Source organism: Musca autumnalis, unplaced genomic scaffold, assembly GCF_047663935.1.
Source record: "Musca autumnalis isolate F117 unplaced genomic scaffold, ASM4766393v1 scaffold_2, whole genome shotgun sequence".
Classification (NCBI taxonomy): domain Eukaryota; kingdom Metazoa; phylum Arthropoda; class Insecta; order Diptera; family Muscidae; genus Musca; species Musca autumnalis.
This window is the reverse complement of record NW_027411755.1, coordinates 269,750,664-269,771,226: the sequence shown is the minus strand read 5'-3', so window position 1 is coordinate 269,771,226 and position 20,563 is coordinate 269,750,664. Positions and strand designations below refer to the sequence as shown.

The 20,563-nt window shown below is 35.8% G+C and overlaps 1 protein-coding gene across 2 annotated transcripts in view; it reads right to left on the bottom strand.

Annotated features, from left to right (window-relative positions):
* Nucleotides 1-5,187: 5,187 nt before the first annotated feature.
* The window catches only part of LOC141392048 (T-box protein H15-like), a 35,111-nt gene continuing 19,735 nt past the window's right edge, over nt 5,188-20,563 (bottom strand). Inside the window, exons 2-6 of one of the 2 annotated variants that reach the window (XM_073964983.1) lie at nt 20,223-20,506; nt 20,022-20,152; nt 10,097-10,382; nt 9,746-9,990; nt 5,188-6,392 (exon numbers count right to left, since the gene is read on the bottom strand). In XM_073964983.1, the coding sequence (XP_073821084.1) occupies nt 5,861-6,392; nt 9,746-9,990; nt 10,097-10,382; nt 20,022-20,152; nt 20,223-20,506 (1,478 nt within the window). In that variant the 3' untranslated portion in view covers nt 5,188-5,860. Of the gene's footprint in view, nt 6,393-9,745; nt 9,991-10,096; nt 10,383-20,021; nt 20,153-20,210; nt 20,507-20,563 lie in introns of both variants that reach the window. The other variant, XM_073964982.1, reaches the window with a different exon arrangement.

Here is a 20,563-nt window from a genome sequence, read left to right as displayed (position 1 = left end):
AATTGTAAATAGAAGTTTAAAAGATGCATTTCTTTCATTTCTATGAAAAAAATCCTATTAGCCAATCCAATAACATTGGACTTCCTTTTCATTGTCGAATCCCTAACATGCCGAAAAACTCAGCATCTCAGTATATACACTGAAAGAAAAATGAAATGAAACTTATTCATACAATGAAGTCTTACTTTGGTTCAAAATCAATGACAAATTTCATTGATACAACGTAATTTTCTTTCAGTGTAGTTCTACAGACAACTTTGCGAGACGTTTTTGCTAGATTTGCTATCAGTAAAGCAATAATTGCTTCGCTAACAGAAGCACGTGCATTATAGCGGCAAAATAATTAAAATTATATAGTTGCTCTTTGGCAGTTTGTGATTTCAAAAACAAAGATTTTGTAATGCTGGAAACATTTCAACTGGAAACTGACTGAGGCCGCATTAATACTGGTAGATAAATCGGCTAATTTTTTCGACAGACAATTTCATGTTGTAACATAAAATGCAAACTTTAGTTATAATCAAGAAAAATTAAAACCAGTAAGGAAAGGATCAAAGTCGGGCGGGGCCGACTATATAATTCCCTACGCCACTGTGAATATGTAAAATATATATGGGAGCTAAATCCAAATCAGAACAGATTTCGATATAATTTTTCACATTTATTTGTAGACCAAATTCCGTCACTTAGTCCAAATTTCATCAAAATTGGACATATATAGCGTGTTTCGTTCATCAAATACCCCAAATCGGTCGAAAATATGTATGGGAGCTACATATATCCAAATCTGAACCAATCTGAATCGAATCGATATGATTTGGCACAGTTATTTCTAGACTAACCACCGTCACACATTCCAAATTTTATTGAAATCGGACATATGTAGCGCGTTTCGTGCATCAAATACCTAAAATCGGCCGAGAATATATATGGGAGCTATATCCAAATTTGAACCGATTTCTATATAATTTGGCACACTTATTGCTAGACTAAATTCCGTCCCACATTCCAAATTTCATTGAAATCGGACATATATAGCGTGTTTCGTGCACCAAATGCCTTTAATCGGACGAAGATATATATGGTGGCTATATCCAAATCTGAACCGATTTTTACCAAAATAAATAGCGTTCGTCCTTTGGCCAAAAAAACTATCTTCTCCAATTTTCATGCGAATCGGACAATAAATGCGACCTGTAGTTTGTTTACAATAATACATGGACAGACAGACGGACATGCGTAAATCGAATCAGAAAGTGATTCTATGTATATCCCTAAAAGGAACTATGGGTCTATCTCGTTTCCTTTTGCATGTTACAAACTAATGCCCAAAGACATAATACCCCTTACCACAAGGTGGTGTAGGGTATAACAAGCAACACAGAAGTCGAATTCAGACCTTAAGGCCGTTGTGCGACGCGTTGAAAACAGCAACCACATGAAAAAAGTGTGAGTGATACCAAGTTTGTTATTGAAGTTTTCATGTGGTTGTTGTAAATCTACTTTTATTTATTTTAGTGTTTTGCTTTCGCGGTGAAAAATGTCGCCGGGTTTTAAGTATATAGTAAATGAATATATTTTGTTTTTCAAAATAGTCAGGCTTAATCCCATAGTCGTTGTTTTAATATTTAATAAGGCAGGGAGTACTATAGTTTCAGATCTCGCCACAGATCTTCATCAGTTCCCTTATTTCTTGTTTTTCAACAAGAAACTTTTTATACCCAAGTGTCAATTGCTAGCTCTTGTTGTTGTTGTAGTATTCCCTGCCTTACCCCTTGGTAAACATCGCCAATTTTTTCCCACTAATAAATTAAAGTTGTTTTAATAAAATATTAAAACAACGACTATGGGATTAAGCCTGACTATTTTGAAAAACAAAATAGAAGTCGTCATCCCAAACAAAAAACGCCAACCCTCCGAACTGTAAATGAATATAAAAATATTACAATTCAATCAATGTATAAAAAACAAGGAAAACCCCTCCAATAACTACAATATTTTCTTAAAATGAAACTTACAACATTCAATTTTCAAAATTTAAAATTCAATTCAACTTTAATTAAAATTATTTATGACTCTAAAAATATTTTAAAATTTTTTGGACTTTTAAGCACAAAACAATATCTTCACAATTTTTTGTCCGCTTCGAACAAAGAACCACGAGCAACTAACACGAGGTTTTTGTGGCGGTTCTGCTTGGATAACACACATTTTTTGTTGTGCGAAAATGAATTTGCTACTGTTTGTGTTTAATTTCAAGCATATTTTGTTGAAACTACTGTTTTTGCAATAATTTGTGTTTGAAATTACGCATTTCCATAAATTGCACTATAATTTGTTAATTATTACGCACCTCCTAAAAAATCAACAAAAAATCACGGTGATTTTCATCGCAATTTTCAACAAATAATTTATATTTTTAATCACATATTTGTTGTTTTCAAATTTTAAAAAACAACAAGTTTTTAAAGTGGGTGTAGTTAAAATTGATTTACTTTAGGGAAGGGCAGAGAATACTAGTTTCGTCCAACGCCATATCATTGAGCTAATATGAATCGGGGTGCACTCATTGATATGAGAGAAGTCTCCCTTGTCCCGTATGGGATGTTGTGGAACAATGTTTTTTTTTTTTTTTTTGTAGTTAAAATTGATTTACTTTAGGGAAGGGCAGAGAATACTAGTTTCGTCCAACGCCACTTGGACTCATCAGTTCTCTTAGTTCTTTGCATTGAAGCAAGGAACTTTTCCTCAATTTTATGACGACTCGAGCTCAAGAATAAATGTGACCGACGAATTCGTTTAAATGCGAATTCAACAGAAACATTCAAAAACTCTCGTAGCCGCATATGCAAACCAAATTAACTACTCCCACTGTTATGCGTCTCCACAATGCAGAGAATCATCATAACTATGTTGATAGTTTGCTGTTATTTTCGACAAATTATCAACGGAGGAAGAGTTCTTTGCTTCAATGCAAAGAACTAAGAGAACTGATGTAAAGTAAATCAATTTTACCTACACCCTTTTTTTAAAACTAGTTGTTTCTTAAATTTGAAAACAACAAATATGAGATATAGCTGACATACATTAAAAATAATAAGTAAACACATATCTCAACAAAACTGCCAAAGTGAACTTTTTCTTAGCTTTGAAAAATAACTTAAAAATTTAACAAATGACAGAAACTAGTAATTCTAATAAATCACAAAGCTACCGGGTTACATTTCTTTTGTTTTTCCGAACGTGTTCTTCCTTTCCTTTATTGTACCCTGCAGTGCGTTTCATTAACTCATTTTATACCCTCAGCATTTATGCTAACGAGGGTACATACACTTTCTTACGGGCAAAATGTGCCTCATCGAAATAATGGTTTTAGACCCCAAGTATATTTTGACAAAATCCGTTTCAGACAATTTAGAGTCGGTTTAGCAATGTCCTTCCGTCTGTCTGGCTGGTGCGCACTATAACTCTCGAAAGGATGAGCCGATTTGGTCCAAAATTTGGCTTTCGTAATATTTTGTCCAAACTTAATTTAAATTCGAAGAGGTACCTCCCCCACAAAAGTTCGAAAATGTTCGGAAAATTTGTGTGCACGATAACTCAAGAAGGGAGCAACTGATGTGGTCCATACTTTGCACATCGTGAAATTTCTACCAGACATAGATGAGGTTCCAATGTGGACTTTAACGGTTCGCTCCTTCGGGTACCTCCCACACAAAATTTCGGAAAAGTTCAGTTTAGGACCTGCTCTCGGATCGATTTGATTTTTGTTGTAGCAACTTGTATTCACTGCCTTCATTACTACAAAAAAAGTTTCATCAAGGGCAAGTCCATACTTCCTGAGAAAAGAGTCCGAAAGCTATAAAAAAAACCCTACGGCACCATGTGTAGTGGTTGGAGCTCTCGAAAACTTTCGAAATGATCGGCCGCTACGATCAAAAATTTGGCGTTCATAAAATTGTGTCCAATCTTAGTATAAGTTAGAAGATAGGTCATATCGGTCAACTCCTTCAGGTACATCCCACACAAAAGCTCAAAACTTTCCGCTTAAATGGTGCGCACGACAACTCCGAAAGGCAGTAACCGATTGGATCCATATTTTTCATATCGTAATATCTCTATGGGACATAGATCAGGTTTGAATATGGACTATATAGGTTCCCTACTTCCAGAACCTCCCACACAAAATTTGGGAAAAGTGCAGTTTAAGGCCTGCCCTCGAATCGTTTTGCTTCTTTTTGTAACAACTTGCATTCGCTGCACCCATTCCGACAGTACACATTTTTTCAGGGGCAAGTTCATTCTTTCTGAAGAAATGGTCCGAACGCTGTAAAAAAACCCTATGGCGTAATGTGTAGCGGCCGGAACACACGATAACTCTCGAACGGATTAGCCGAATCTTTTCAAACTTTGGGCTTCGAATCCCTTTGATTTTTGTGTAGCAACTTGTGTTCGCTTTCCCCATTACGACGGCACACGTTTTTTTCGGTGGCAAGTCCTTACTTCTTGAGGTAATGGTCCAAACGCTCCAAAAAGCTGGCGGCACCAACTGAACTGGGTAGTACGTAAGATAACCCTCGAAGGGAGAAACCGATTTGATCCAAACATTGTACATGGTATTATATAGACGTCAGAAGTATTGAGTGTTACTTCTTTTCTTTAGGTCTGAGGCTGAGGGTATTTCTCTGTCGGCCAAGCCGACTGACACTTTTTTACTTGTTTGAATTACTGTTCTACCGATAGCAACAGTGTTGTCAACTTTTAATGGAACTTTTCATTCAGAATTTTGCGTTTTAATGTTACCAAAATATGAGTTAGAGAATTGCACTACTGGTGTTAATTGAACATTTTTAAAAATCTAGTTATCAATACTTGACTCTGGCATTGCTTTACGATTTCTTTCAAAATCAGAAATCGGGAAATCACTCTTACGAAGTCTCATATTTAAGATTGTTGATATACACATATTTCCCACTGGCATCCCCGAAAGGACGGACTATGGAACTAAGTGTCTTTTTTTGTGATGTTGTCTGGCTTGCTAAGCCGACTGAAACATTGCATTCATTACACTGCAGCGACACTCATCAATAAATTGTCAACTAGTTTTATCTTTTTCATTTAAATTGCAACTAATCAAATATACATATTAATTAAAAAGTGCCAGGTTAGTATAAATACCATATTATATTTATATTTTCTTAGTTTTTTTATTATTTTTCAATTAAGCATTAAATAATGTATTGACATTTTATTTTACTGATCTTAAGCAAACATTACAAAAAGTGTAAAATAAAATTATAAATAAATATATAGTATGTATGTTTTCTATTTTATACTATTCATACATACGCACTTACATATGTATTTATGCTGCTAAACACTTCATCAATTTGTTTTATATTCATTTATTTATCTAAAATACTTGATTAGCCTACTCATTACAATTAGGAACAATAATACATACATACACATTTGCAAATACAAACAAAAATGTCATTACAGTCAACATAATACAATACAGGAATCAAAAGCAACTACATATTGGGCCCATCGCTGGCCCTTGTATTCAATTTAACACTAAGAAAGCACTTCCTACCACGAATCAAGTTATGTTGGTCTTCCAACGGGTCTTAATTCGTATTCTGAGGACTGACTATGACTACGGAATTACATCTTTATACATGCCGGTAGTTTTTGATTTTTTTTTTGTCTATACATTATCACATAACACATATTTTTACAAATACTCTAATGGTGGTAGTTCTTCAATAGTGTACAATGCCTCCCGTTTTACATTAGCAATTAATATTAAGGTTGATTAAGATTGCACTGGTTGGTGAATGGACAGCGTAGATTTAAATCAGTTCGGTGGACTTCTTGTTGGAGGTGGTGGCTGGGTGGCCTGCTGTTGTTGTTGATGCTGTTGGGGAATTGTATAGGGGCTGAATCGATGGAAGTTTTTGGTTCTCAAGTCGGGAGAAGCCGAACCCGATGAAGAGGGTGTGCTGGCCGGGGGTGGTGGATTTATAGGCGGAGGACTTCGACGAGATGCGGCAGCTGCTGCAGCTGCAGCATTTGCTGCTGCTTGAGCTGCTGCAGCCTGATGATTTGCTAGGAATCCTGCGGTCAATTGGGGCCACTGTTGTTGCCACATGCCCAAGTTAAATGCGTTCAATGCGGCGGCAGTTGGAGGACGTTGATACAAATGAGGTAATAGCATTTCCGTATATGGAGATCGGCCGAACATCTGCAAATGCTGTCGGGCTTTTTCCAGAAATGCCAAGGACGCTGCATCGGCATCCTGTGCTGACATTTGCTGCATTAACGGATCCGGGAAGAATCTTAAAGGTGATCGGAAATGCTGTTCAAACAAATATGAATCCATTGGATCTCTGCAAGAAACAAGCAAAAGAACAAAACAACAGAAAATCGTTATTTTATTTTGGGTGAAATTATAATTCTCTGTCTGTTAAAACTAAACTACCTTTACGTATGTTCTCTGATAATTGCATTGAAAAGTCTAACTGCAATATTAACAAAGGCAGCAACAACATTAACGGACATAAGAATAAGAACGGCGGCAGTAAATGTTATTCGACATTCACTCATTATTATCGTGTTTTCGTGTACGTATGAGCTTCAAAGTTAAATGTGCCGACCTATAATTTACGCCACTTAAAACACTGCCGCCGCAGCCACCACTGCTTTCATTGTACACTGACACCACCACCATCTAAATTTGTGTGCCACAATGTCCATGGAAGAATGGGAGAAACGCAGATTGTTGCCTTTTTGACAGTGGAACATGATGTTGGAATAGATTTCTCTCAAATAAGTTTACAAGGACGTTATTTTGATCGTTTAGAATAATATACAAAATACTCCAAAAATTGCTGACTTCAATCATGTTTCAAAGGACGCACAGAGGGGAAATGTATGTTAAAAGTTGATCAAAAGCCCTAGAAAGCTCATTTATAGTCCGATTGATATAATATTTTGCACAAAGCATATCTTCTGTACAAGGATTAATCCTATAGAAACTAATGAAAATCGGTCCAGATTTGGATGCAGCTTCCATATATATTCGCATCTGATATGAGATAAAAGTGCACCAAAATCACTGAAATTTGACACATGCAACCTTACCTAGCCTAAAAAACCATTGAGCCAATTTTCAAACAAATCGGTACAGATGTATATATAGTCCCATATACATATATTTTATTCCAAATTTTATTTTTTGAAACTTATTTAAATTAAATTTTTCTCAATTCACATGAGAAAAGCCGTGAATGTTTTTGAATAATGCAAATATATTTGATAGGTGTTGGTTTAGTCTGATAAATAAGAGCCCCGGTTATAAGGCGGAGCAAAATTTAGTGTGAGTAAACCTTGCAATTCCATATAAATATATTTCATATTTTATTTAAGAAAAATTAGATTTTTTCGGATTGGCGCAAATATGCGCAATTTTTTATGATTGAATCTGATATTTGAGACTCAAGCGCATAAAAGATTAGAAGAAACTATGGTCGGGAAACGACGGGGAAATAGACTTTTTCACTATTGAAATTGTAGTAATCTTAAAAATTATCATAAAAAATGTTCATAAAGAGGATATGTATCACCATTATTAAAGACCAAAGATGTACAATCAATCTGAAAATTTTAAATGCTAATCTTGTTCGGAGACTGTACAAAAACAATAAATCTTGAAAAATATTAATTTTCGCGAAAATAATGTAATTTTAATGTTCACCTAATTTCTTAGTTTTCGAAAATTTACTTTTTGTTTTCAGTATGGCTAAGTTTAATCGACTGCTGCATTGGATTGGTTAATCTTACAAAGTCGAGGATGGTTGTAGCAAATGTAGAAAAGAGTCCGGTTGCCGTTTATCAACATTTTTTCATAAAAAAAACGATTTTCATATTTTGAGTTTTGAGCAACCTTAGGCCTATGTTTCCCCTCTGTGGGACGTGTCGAAGGTATGATAAGTACCCATCAACATTTAATTATAGTCGTTCCATGTGACGCATTGATGTCACGGATTCATTTGCAGGAATTAGCAGTGATTTTTGTAGTTTGAATGTCCGACAAAACTATATGAACAGTAGACAGCGGAATCCTATGCAATTACATATATAGTTAGGATGGTCGTAGAGAAAATCTGATTAGACACAAACTCGTTTTATCACAAAATAAAACGAATTAGGCCCAGAAATTTTTGCATATTTTGACATATTTTTACATATTTGCAGAAAATGAGCATATGCAAAACCATATGCAAAAATATATACAAGGATTTGTGGTCTAAAAATCCCACCGAAATGGCTGAAATGTGGTATTTAGTCTTCGTTACGGGTATGAAATTTTACACCTGAAATTTGTCCGCATGGGTCCACGCCTTCATATAGCCCCCATAGAACGGTACCTCCCGATTTTCGGTATTTTGAAAGTTGCAGCCTCAACACCCCACCGAAATGACTGAAATTTGGTATTTAGTCTTCGTTGGGAGTAAAAAATGTCCACCTGAAATTTGTCAGCATTGGTCGACGTCTTCATATCGCCCCCATAGAACGGTACCTCCTGATTTCCCATATTTTGAAGGTTGTAGCCTCAATATTCAACTGAAATGACTGAAATTTGGTATTTAGTCTTCGTTGGGGTTATAAAACATCTTGAAATTTCGTGATATAGGCCCACGTCCTTATCGCCCCCATAGAACGGTACCTTCGGATTTCTGGTATTTTGAAGGTTGTGGCCTCAATATCCCTCAGAAATGGCTGAAATTTGGTATTAAGTCTTCCTTGGGGGTATAAAACTTTCCACCTGAAATTTGTCGGTATATGTCCACGTCTTTATATAGCCCCCATACAACGGTACCTCCGGATTTCTGGTATTTAGGTTGTGGCCTCAATATCCCTCCGAAATGGGTGAAATTTGGTATTAAGTCTTTCTTAGGGGTAAACAGTTTCCACCTAAAATTTTTCGGTTTAGGTTCGGGCCTTCATATAGCCCCCATAGAACGATACCTCCCGATTTTCGGTATTTTGAAGTTTGAGTCTGCCGTTATACATTTCTCTGTTTTATTAACTTGTCTGAAAAGAATTTTAAACAGACAAATTGTACATTTTTGTACCTATAATTGAAATATTTGTTGCTAAAGAAAATATGTAAAATGCATAATTTTGCATATGACATATGTTTCGATTGCAGTTTAATCAGAAGCCAAAAAAATGCCTAGTCCCATATGAATCGGACCAAAAATAGGGGTTGCATAAAATTCCGCTGTCTAATGATCAGATATATTTGTATGTTATCTGATTATGTTGTTTTGTCGAAGACTCTCACCATGTCAGTCGGTTGGAAACTTTCACTTTAAATTGGAAAAAAAGGAGATTTTTTACACGAGCCAAGTGATTAAAAATCAACTTAAATAAAATATCTTTACACATTTTGAATTTTAACACCACTGTACGAGGTATTAATAACTGACTCTTTTTTTAGCTCTTTATTTATCAAACATTTCAAGACCTAAGTAATCATGTGGTCTTATGAGAGTAAATCATTCGTGTTTTAACACCAAACAGTGGTTGGCATATTAACATAGCTTCTACTAAATAATTATTGCTTTTGATAGCAATCTTAGTATTTGGGAAAAAAGGATAACAAATTAATGTACAAAGCGGTTATTGGTATTTGTACATAGAAAGCTAATGTAGTTCATATTCGTTTCTCACTAACCTGTCAAAATCCGTAAGACGGGAGGAATCTCGGAAACCTTTGGCAAATGGATTTGAATCGATCTTCAATTTGGTTATCAATTGATTCTGATAAGCCGTAACTGCCGTAAAGACAGTCTCTGGAAAAACGAACGTCTTGTGCTCCATTTCCTGCAAATCCTTGGGGGTATTTGGAATACTCTGACCATGGCTTAGCCGAACCAGATGTATACGTGGCTGATATCGATGCATTGAATTTAAGACAATCTGCAAAAAGAAGAAAGTTATTGTTTTTTTAGTTTCAAATTACATGACAATCCGATGAATCATTGTATGGAAACCTAATACATATGTATGTTGATCGTATACTCACTTGTCCACTTTTATCCATTTCATTATTTGTTAATTTAACTTTTTCGAAGGAAACCACCTGTTTTCTTAGTGCATCAACGCTTATTGGGCTGTCTGGATGAGCATATAAACGTGCTGGGGGTGGAGGATCTGCCTTACCAGCCACCAACCATGAGGAGCGATGATATGCGTAACGATATCGCCTAGAGTCCATGGGTACAATATCGATAAGTACTGCATAACGGTCGGGAGGTTGCATATGTCTTAAAGGTCCAGAAAAGCTGACTCGTACAGTCGGGAACATTCGCCTAAATGAAAAATGTGCTTTGTTAACTTTCAATAGGTCACTACAGATTTAACGCCCTAGTTCAGTATAAAGGCCCAACGAATAAGATATAAAACAAACAGAAACTAACATATTCTGTCCCTATAATTATCCTACATTTACGGACATATAATAACAAAACAAACTCACAAAACTGACGGTTACCATTCAAATAACAAAAAAATGTCTTTGGTATAACTGCAAAGTGCAATGTTAAAAAAATTAACAACGACATAGATATGTATGTACGTTTTTTTTTTTTGTTCACAATACAAGAACAGTAGCTACCAGCAACATTCCTATACCACATAAAACTTGGCAAATGAAGTGTTGACATAGATTGAAATCGAAACGCAATGCTTTGGCGAATTGCATGCGGATCAAAACAACTCCAAATGACGACTGTTCGTTCGTTTGTTTGTTTGTTTGTTTTCATTTCCAAATGCTATTGTTGTTTTCTTGACAGAAATGAATGCCATCATACCATATCGCGGTATGTCTGCTTTAATTACAAGACAACCATACATTATATTCTGATGATGGTATTTCTGGCAATGCAATCGTTCCTTCTTTTTGGCATATGTATACGAAAACAGAATGTAACTGTTAACCGTTTAAAGGGCATAGAATTGCTACAACATTCGGGAATCCAAATGAAATAATTTCGCGTTTGCGCTACTTCACCTCTTTTGTGGATATTGAGGAAACAATTAAAGTTTTTTTCTTATATGCAAATTCCAGGGCGGGTTTTAAACGTTACATTCGGAAAGCCCGAAATTGTCATGGACTTCTTATGAAAAAATCCCAAAAACACATTATAGAAACATTTGTCCAATACATATTTCGTTTATATCTGTCAAATACATTTTATCGGGTGTTTAACCGGGATTTTCAAAGGTATTTATTTGTAACTCATTTCCTTGAATGTATTGTTGCGGCAACCATATACCTATTAGAATGATTAGTACGTTATTTCCTAGTCCGAATTCATGTCGGCACCAGTTACGGCTTTCTATTAAAGTGTTAACTTGTCCTAAAATATGTGTTGGCAATATTCGAGCAAACAGTAAAAGTGTTAAAATTTCTATGTCTGCATAAATATCGAAACAAAAGCGACCATAAAAGTGTGTTCATTGGGGATGGGCAGTTCGTAAAGAATGGGGGGATAATAAAAACGGAAGATCGTAAATCATATTTTCCTTCAAATTTACATAAGAATTGTTTATGTATAACATTGGAAGGCCGTCGGCAACAAAATAGAAACGTTTGTTTGTCTACCACCCTGGCTAGAGGCAACTGAATAGATTGATGTCCACCACCATAAGCACAACGAGGGTGGGATTCAAATTAAAGAACTGAAATGTCTAGATCCCACTTTGTAGGAGAAATGTACTTCAGTACATTTTGTCCCCCTGCCTCAACGCTTCCCACTGTCGTCGTTCGTTATGTCTGCAGGAAACCCCATTTGCTTGAGTTCTGGTGGCTGAGTTGTACAAGTGTGGATTTTATGGGTTTGTTTATGGGAAAATTAGGCAAATTAAGCCCCAAAGAAATTATGGCACTACAGCCCAAGAAATGTCTGGTGTTGATTTGAGAAAATATTAACTAAGCAAAAACTACACTACAAAACGGAAGAGGATTATGTTAATTATTTTTGTTGTTTTTCTTTTTTTAATTACCATTTCTTGTTAGTCTGTATGTGTTTATGTGTGTAGGTGAATAGCACAGAAAGACTGACAAAACGGCCCTCAATGTGATATGTCCACCTAGTGGGTCAGCAGTTTGTTATGTTGAATGGATTACGGTTTAAGAGGGACCGTTCTACACCTCCATTGACGCCTTATTTAGTCCTAATACAAATGTTAATTTTATTTGCGGCGTGGAAAGCGTGTAAATTATGATTTTCTTCGCCTTGCCACCAAAAATGAATTGTTGCACCAGTTCTTTGTTTTCCCTCGATGCTATTGAAGGAAGAATGGTTTGTATTCTCGGTACATTTCCCAGAAATACCAAGTCGTGTGGTTTTGTTATCAGACCAAAATCAAATGTTGACAAATATTTACAGCTTCTGCTTGCAAACAGTCATGCCAAGCGTAGCAGCATCAATTAAAGTCAAAGGCTGCATTCACAACATCAGTTAGCAACCGAACAACAACAACAAAGAAAGGCAGGTCAAACAGTCTAGATTGTAAAGCATTAGCAGCAGCGTTACACTGACAAGTAACAGCGTAACAAGCCCGTTGACCACGTGATATTTTATCTCAATGACCGCAAATATGGTTTGCAATGCACAAGGAAGAACAAAACGGATGGTATTCTTCTCCTTTGTTTTGTCTTATATGACCCAAACACAAAAAGACACCCTGATGAATGTTGGCAAAGCCCAAGACAAGAGGTCATTTTTCAAAATTGAAATGCAACCGAACACATTTTTTCACGTCGTTGTGTACCTACCTGCTAGTCTGTCTACTGCCTTTTTTGTCCTTCCCTGCGGTTTGCAGACAAACGCAATGTATTTCACACCGCAGATGTTAAGGGTATTGGTCACCAAATTAACATATCATATTGTATAACGTTTAGTCCATTAATTAATTAATAATTTTATTACGCATATTCAATTATATAGGAACAAAAAATACAATGGATGACACCCTTAAAATGTCGGGAGGATTAACAATCACAAAATTACAGTGTCTTCAACATGAAAATAAACTTCCCAACAGCTATTGTACAGGTATATGGAAATATTTTCATTTCTGTATTTTGTATGTTTATGGTGTTATAATTGCAAAAAGAATGTACTCATTTGTTATGGGCTTTTGCGCCCTCTCTAATCATTGCTTTTTAAATTCAATAATAAACTAAAAACCTGAAAACCAGGAGCTTCCAATGAAATCTATAAACCGAAATACAGAAACCATGTTAAGTGTCGTTCCCTACCATCTCGGATTATCTAGTATGAACTGTAGAGAAATATGTATCATATATATATATATGTACGGTGACCCAAAAAAGAAAAATGTTTTTTAAATATGAATTTTTTTTGACGATTGGTTAACATTAACCCGTGCCCCTTGATCGATCTTTTTTCCATAGTAATTGTATTGAGAAGTCTCCCTTGTCCCATCTGGGATGTTTGTGGAACAATTATATATATATTATAATTTGTATTGCGACCAAAGGTGAATTTTCGAAAAAATTGCTTTACAGGCCACATTCATTACCCAATCCATAAAAAATTTAAAAAGAAAATCTTGCAAAAAAGCTATGAAAATCGGGTCAGATATTGATATTGCTCCAATATGCATATTTGGCCAATTATAGACATTGAACAACTTCCAATTTACGGGCATGTATAACTGTATATCTAATAGCAAGACAGTCACCTGAATACGATAACTAGTATGTATCTTCTCCCGGTCTTGGGTCGTATTAAATTCAATCAAATGCGGCCATTGGAATCCCAATTTCATTAATTCGGTAATAAATTTTAATTATTTATATCAAAGTCAAAAAGTACACTAACCTAATGCACAGAAAACCCATAACTAAGGTAGTCAAAAAATCTAGCAGCATATTTTTATCCAATCATATCATCAAATTTATTATATATAAAGGATATTATGAATTTCTACACATATACTTATAAAACCGCAAAAGCATGGTGAGGAATTTGTTTCACCTAAAAATATGTATTCGAAAATAAATTTCACTCTTGATTCAGGGATGTTGTGGAAATTCGAATTGTTAGTATGAAGTTATATCCGAACTGAACATAGGGCCTTTCATGATGAGGGTTAAAAAACGTCGGTAAAAATTAACGTACCCCCTACCTACATCCCAGCAATATACAATTGAACTAGTTCGGACTGAAATAGTACTTCCACTACTTCCTTCTCAAGCTTTCCACAGTGTCATGAGAGCCGCAAACTGTTTTTTATATTTCAAGAGCATTCGATTTGTACCCCAGATTTATTGTATATTTAACTTTTATAAATTGTATACACAAGCGTAAAAAAGACATCAAACATATTTTTATACCCTCAGCATTTATTCTAACGAGGGTATATAACCTTTCATATGGGGAAAATGTGCCTCATAGAAATAATAGTTTTAAACCCCAAGAATGTCTGGACGACATCTGTTTCAGACAATTTGGATTCGATTTAGCCATGTCCGTCCGTCTGTCTGGTGCGCACGATAACTCTCGAACGAAGCAACCGATTCGGTCCAAAATTTTGCATTCGTAATATTTTGGCCAAACTTAGTTTAAGTTCAACGATGGGCCATATCGCCAATTTTTCGCTATAATTGTGTGCGCGATAAAGGAGTAACCGAATTGGTCATAACTTTGCATATTGAAATATCGCTTCCAAGCATACATCGGTTTCGAATATAGACTATATCGGTCGATTACTTCGGGTACTTCTCACAAAAAATATAGAAAATGTGAAGTTTAAAATTTTAAGAAAATTTGTTCAGCAGGTTGTCCTTGCGCTCTCCTTTTCGACGGTACATGTTTTCGGGGGCAAGTTCATACATCCTGAAATAATGGGTCAACATATTAAAAATCACTACCGGCACCATGTTAACTCGGTAATACGTAAGATAACCGTCTAATGGAGAAACCGATTTGGTCCAAACGTTTTATATCGTATTATTTCTTACAGGCTCGAATTGTGTCCGAAAATTAATTACGTCGGACCACTCTTTTTGGTACCTCCCACACAAAATTTGGAAAGAGTTTAGTTTATGGATTCGTGTGGGATCGTTGTTAAATTTTTGTCAACATGTTGCATATGTGGCCCTAGTTAAGGCGGTTCAATTTTTTCGGGGACAAATCCATACTTCCTGCGAAATTGGCCTATAGACGTCAGAAGTATTGTGCTGGTTCCTTTTCTTTAGACCCTAGACTGAGGGTATATCTCTGTCGGAACAGCTGACTGATGGTTGGTTTAGATGGTGGCTATACTTTATAGCCTCATTTAGTATGTAAGAAATACCGTTTTGAAAACCACACCACTCGTATAGAGATTGATATTTCATTGTAACATGTTGGCAGTTAAATCCACCCTGAAGAGTTTACGAATCGCAGAAGGTCTCTCAGACCTACTTCGGCTATCTCGGTGATATCATTGCATTTGTGCAGGGCAGGAACCGAGGAGGTGCTCAACAGTTTCCCCCTCTTCTTCATTCACGCAGCTACGGCAATGGTCATTGTTTGGTCGATTTAAGCGTTTTGCATGGTTGCCAATTGCCCAGTGACCGGGTAACACTGCAATAAGTCTTGCCAGGTTCCCTGGATTTTGGGTGATTAGGAACATTGTGCGTTTGGCGTTGTATTGAGGCCATGTAGATTTTGAAATTTGGCATGTTACAGTTTTGTCCCATCTATTTTCAGCCATTGATAGATAGCATTTGAAGATGTCCCCTTTAACTACTCCCATTGGTAATGCGACTCAGGCCTTTGGGAGTTCGTTAGAGGCAGGCTAGCTCTTCTGTTTTTCGTTCCCAACATGGCCTGGAATCCAAGTGAGAACTACTCTTTACAGTCTTTCACTAGCTTTGATGTGACAGACGTAGATTTTAGTGCAAGGAGCGTCGCTTGAATGTCGACGAAGATTCCTATTGAGTTAGTTGTGTGATGCTGTAAGACTTCAGTACAGGCTTCCTTTATGGTCAGTATTTCCGCTTGAAAAAAACACTGTAATCCTCAGGTATCTTAGTGGATGTAGACATGTTTTCCTCTTCCGAGAAAACGCCAGAACCGACTCCACATTTCATCTTGGAGCCGCACAATGTCGCGAGTTCATATTAACTGTGGCCAAAAATAGAAGGAGTTGTCGTAGGTGCATCAATTTTGGTACAAGTACCTATTATTGACTTACAATCTTCAGGACAAAAAATTGGGTTGGTCGGCCCACGTTTATATATAGCCCCCATAGAACCGTACCTCCCGATTTTCGGTATTTTGAATGTTTTAGACACAATGACCAACCGAAAGTATTCAAATTTTGTGGTTAGTCTTCGGCAGAGGTATCAAACATTCCAACAGAGAATTGTGGGCTTCGGTCCACGTTTTGATTTAGCCCCCATACAACGGTACCTCCCGATTATCGGTATTTTGAAGATTTTAGCCTCATTATTACACCGAAATTGCTGAAATTTGGTATTTAGTCTTCGTAGGGGGCATTATACCTTCACCTTGAAATTTGTCTGCATAGGTCCACGCCTTCATATAGCCCCCATAGGACGGTACCTCCCGATTTTCGGTATTTTGGAGGTTTTAGCCTGATTATCACACCGAAATGGCTGAAAATTGGTATTAAGTCTCCGTTGGGGGAGTTATAACCTTCCACCAGAAATATGACGGTATAGGTCCTCGTCTTCCTATAGCCCCCATAGAACCGTGCCTCCTCATTTTCGGTATTTTGAGTGTTGTGGCCTCAATGTCCACCCGATATGACTGAAATTTGGTGGATAATCTTCATATTGTTTGTAAGCATATTGAATATATCAAACTCTTGTCTTTATATATGAGAATTTTCCTTTAAAATTTTTTTTGACCGATTAGTGGTTAAAAAATCGGTAAATTTTTTGTAAAAAATCGAATTTTGATTTTCGCCGTTCACAATTTTTTTAAAAATTTAAATTTTTAAAATTTCTCTCGTTTTAAAGCAATATTATTAGGTACTTAATAAGTCCACAAAAATATATGATGATCGGTTCATTCGTTTTCACGCTATAGCCAACACCGCAAAACGATTTGTTAAAAAAGGGGGTATCCTCTCAGTGAGGTGGTCGCTGAAAAAGAGAAATGACACATTCGTCTGCAAACCTCTGCAGCTGGCACCTTGATATATTTGAAGTACTCACTTTTTACTACTCATACAGCAAAAAATATCGATATACACTTTTATACAATTTTTTCCCACTCCACTCAATTTAACATTTGCTTCAGAAAAGTAATAAACTTAGTAATACATGTTTGGGTAAATGTAAACACCATATGATTAATATTTACATGAAAACAAAAGTGTAGCCAAGTTTATTTCATCCCAAGAGAACTTAGGAACCATTTTTGTAGCAACCGTTACTTTTAAATTTTAAATATTAACGCATAATATAATTTATTAATTTTAGAAAAAAAACACACAAAAATACGTATTAACTAAAATTATCGGATTTAAATCCTCATATAGCAAAAACTACTTCACGTATCAGTACCAAAATTCAGATTCTTCTTAATTAATATGTTTTCTATCACTCCCCATCAATAAATTTGTTCAACGAAGTATTTAGTTTTTACCATTTTTGGCCACGGTCGTGACACTGTGAGCCGTCTGTGTATACTTTAGCTAAACTTTCTGCAACAATATACGACAAAAATGTGTAAAATTTTAACTTTTTTTTTTGAAATACGATTTTTACGCATAAAGTGTGCTAAAGTTGTGAACCCATTTATCTAAAGTGAATGATTACACTGTGCAACATCCTTGAGACAATCGCGTGCAAACAACTTCTGTCCAGAATTTTATGAAAGTAGAGGACCAATAGGCAAAACCATATTTGGGTTTTGTTTTCTTAGATTGGGTTCGGTTTTTATGGCCACATCTAAACATGGTTAAAGATCGATTTTTTAAAACAAATCGGGTCTGTATCTCTGAAACCAATACGAATCTTGTTTTGACGTCTGCAGCAAACTTGTAGATAAGAGCAAGAAGAAAATATTTGGAGGAATAGTGAACTCGAAAAACTGCATTTATTGCCTCAGTTTTATAATATATCTAAAAATTGTATAATTTGTGTATATTTCGCAGCGTATCTCCCAAAATGTTAAATTCTTCTTAATGTTACCTTTTGGGAAAATATTCTCTGGAATTTTATACACAACTCTTCAGAACATTATATTGTTGTAAAATGCCTCTATCGCCTTGTTTATAGCAAATTTGTCAACAACAATTTGGCAAATATTTCAATAATTCATTGAAATCCCCAACATGAGAATAAACAGCCTGTGTGAACATTGTTTGAAATAAGTTATGTAAAAGGTATGTTATGAAATACCCCTTAAACAACGTGAAATAACCATTTTAGAGTTTAGAATGTTCTGAAGAATTGATGGTCACATTATTTGGAAATTTTTAGAATGGTTACTTGTTTCAACTCCCAACAGTTTAGTTGTTACTGACCAGAATTTCAGAAATTATGTGAACTTTTCTATATTTTAACGAGTTTGATGCGCTAGATGCAGCTTTTCCTAGTTCATCTGTTTGACACATAAGGTCTACTACTTTAGGGCTACAATATAGCTGAAGACTGCAAAGCAAAATTCTTATTAGTTTCGAAGATAAAGGTCCGATCACTGGAGAAAGGCTTATTTTAAGCCGGTTTAGATGAGGCCCAATTAATTAATTAAAACCCCATTAAGGTTTTTGTAGTCTCAAGTTGTTTGCATTTCCAGTGTTGCACAGTGTTCTACAACTATAAATGCCTAAATTTTGAACATTTTATGTGTAAAAATCGTATTTCAACAAAAAAATATTTGAAATTGTGCACATTTGTGTCGCATCTAGTGAATATGTCGTAATAATTGATGTCGTTACAAGCGATATTTATTTGTGTGTAAATTAGGGTTTCGGAGTCGAATCATTCTTCCTTCGGCTCCGACTCCAGGCCAGTTTTTTTTACGACTCTGAAACCCTGGTGGAAATTCGGGACTTTTGAATTTCGTCGTTATAACCGATATGTTGTTATAAACGATGTCTTTATAAGGGATTTCGACTGTATATTTTATAGATAGATTAACAAACCCAACTTAGTTTTTGGTTGTTTAGCTAACAAACCTGGCTTAGTGATGAATCTTAAGTTGACGATAATTACATAAGCCAAGTACACACGAGCCATCAATGTCATATGTGCTGTAATATTTTATCCTTACAGAATCGCTAATATATGTGACATGTTTGGCATTTTCCTTACGACATTTACTTTTTGCGTTCACACCAACAAAAAGGCAATGAAATTAGGTCTTCGCATTGTCTGTGTGGATAGATATGGAAAGTTTTTAGGTCTTAAAAACTCTTTTATTTTACTTTGAAAAATTATAGGATTAATTAAACTCCACTATAAAAATAAATTGCTGGGTATTTTAATTGAATTGCAGTGCATGTTACGTTTGCAGGTCAAGAAATGTAAACTACAATGACATCGAAGATTGGGGATTCGAATTTAGAGCCAATGTTCTAGTCAGCAACGTAGTTTTGTGTAGAAACTTAACTTCGGAGTGCATAATCAAATTCGTGCTTGTGATCATTTTTCATGTCTGATTAGAGAGTGTAAGTGTACTCCACATAAACAACAAACAAAGGGATAAGGCTTTGACAGCCCGGTTCTGTTGTGTTCTATTGCGTTTTTCTTAGTTAAAGGTAAAGGTGAAGCGTTGATGGGAGTAAATGTAGCTGTTTAATTGTATTATCATGTTGAGTTATTAGCTTTATATTTGCTTAAATTAATTTTAACGCAATACTTGTGAACGAAACATATCCATTCGTGGGCCTATTTGAAATATTTTGTTGAACTTATCGTGGTCGTGACACGAACTTTTGTTTGTGAAACTTACCTTCCCGTTTTAGTTATGATCATTTCAGTGCCCAGTTCGTGAAACTTGTCCCACAACTCTTTGGTCTCCAGATGACATTGTATGGGGAGCAAGTCATCACAGTTGCAGGAACCAACTATCTTAGGAGAGCTCTAAAAAATGACGGGCATTAATTTGTGTTCGTTATGGGCTCTAAATGGATTTGCTAACTTTGCGTTTTACCTTCGCTGGCTCTGGGGATAGACGATCATCTTCCGTCTGAGTTGGGCTTTGAGGTGACGCTCTCCCTCGACTGCTACTGGAACTGTGGTTATGACTGTTACTTCCGTTTCCGCTATCGTTGCTGTAGTTTAGTCTATGTTTAAATGTTGATTTTTGGATATGCGCTGGACCACTGTTTCTCGATACTCGTACTGCGGACGCCGCTGACTCAGTATCACTGCAATCAACAACATCGACATCACCGTCATCTTCGCCGTCGGGAAAGCGTTCCAGTGACAATGGACCTATTGCAAAATACACATAAGTATACATATATATAAATACATGTGTGAAAAATTATA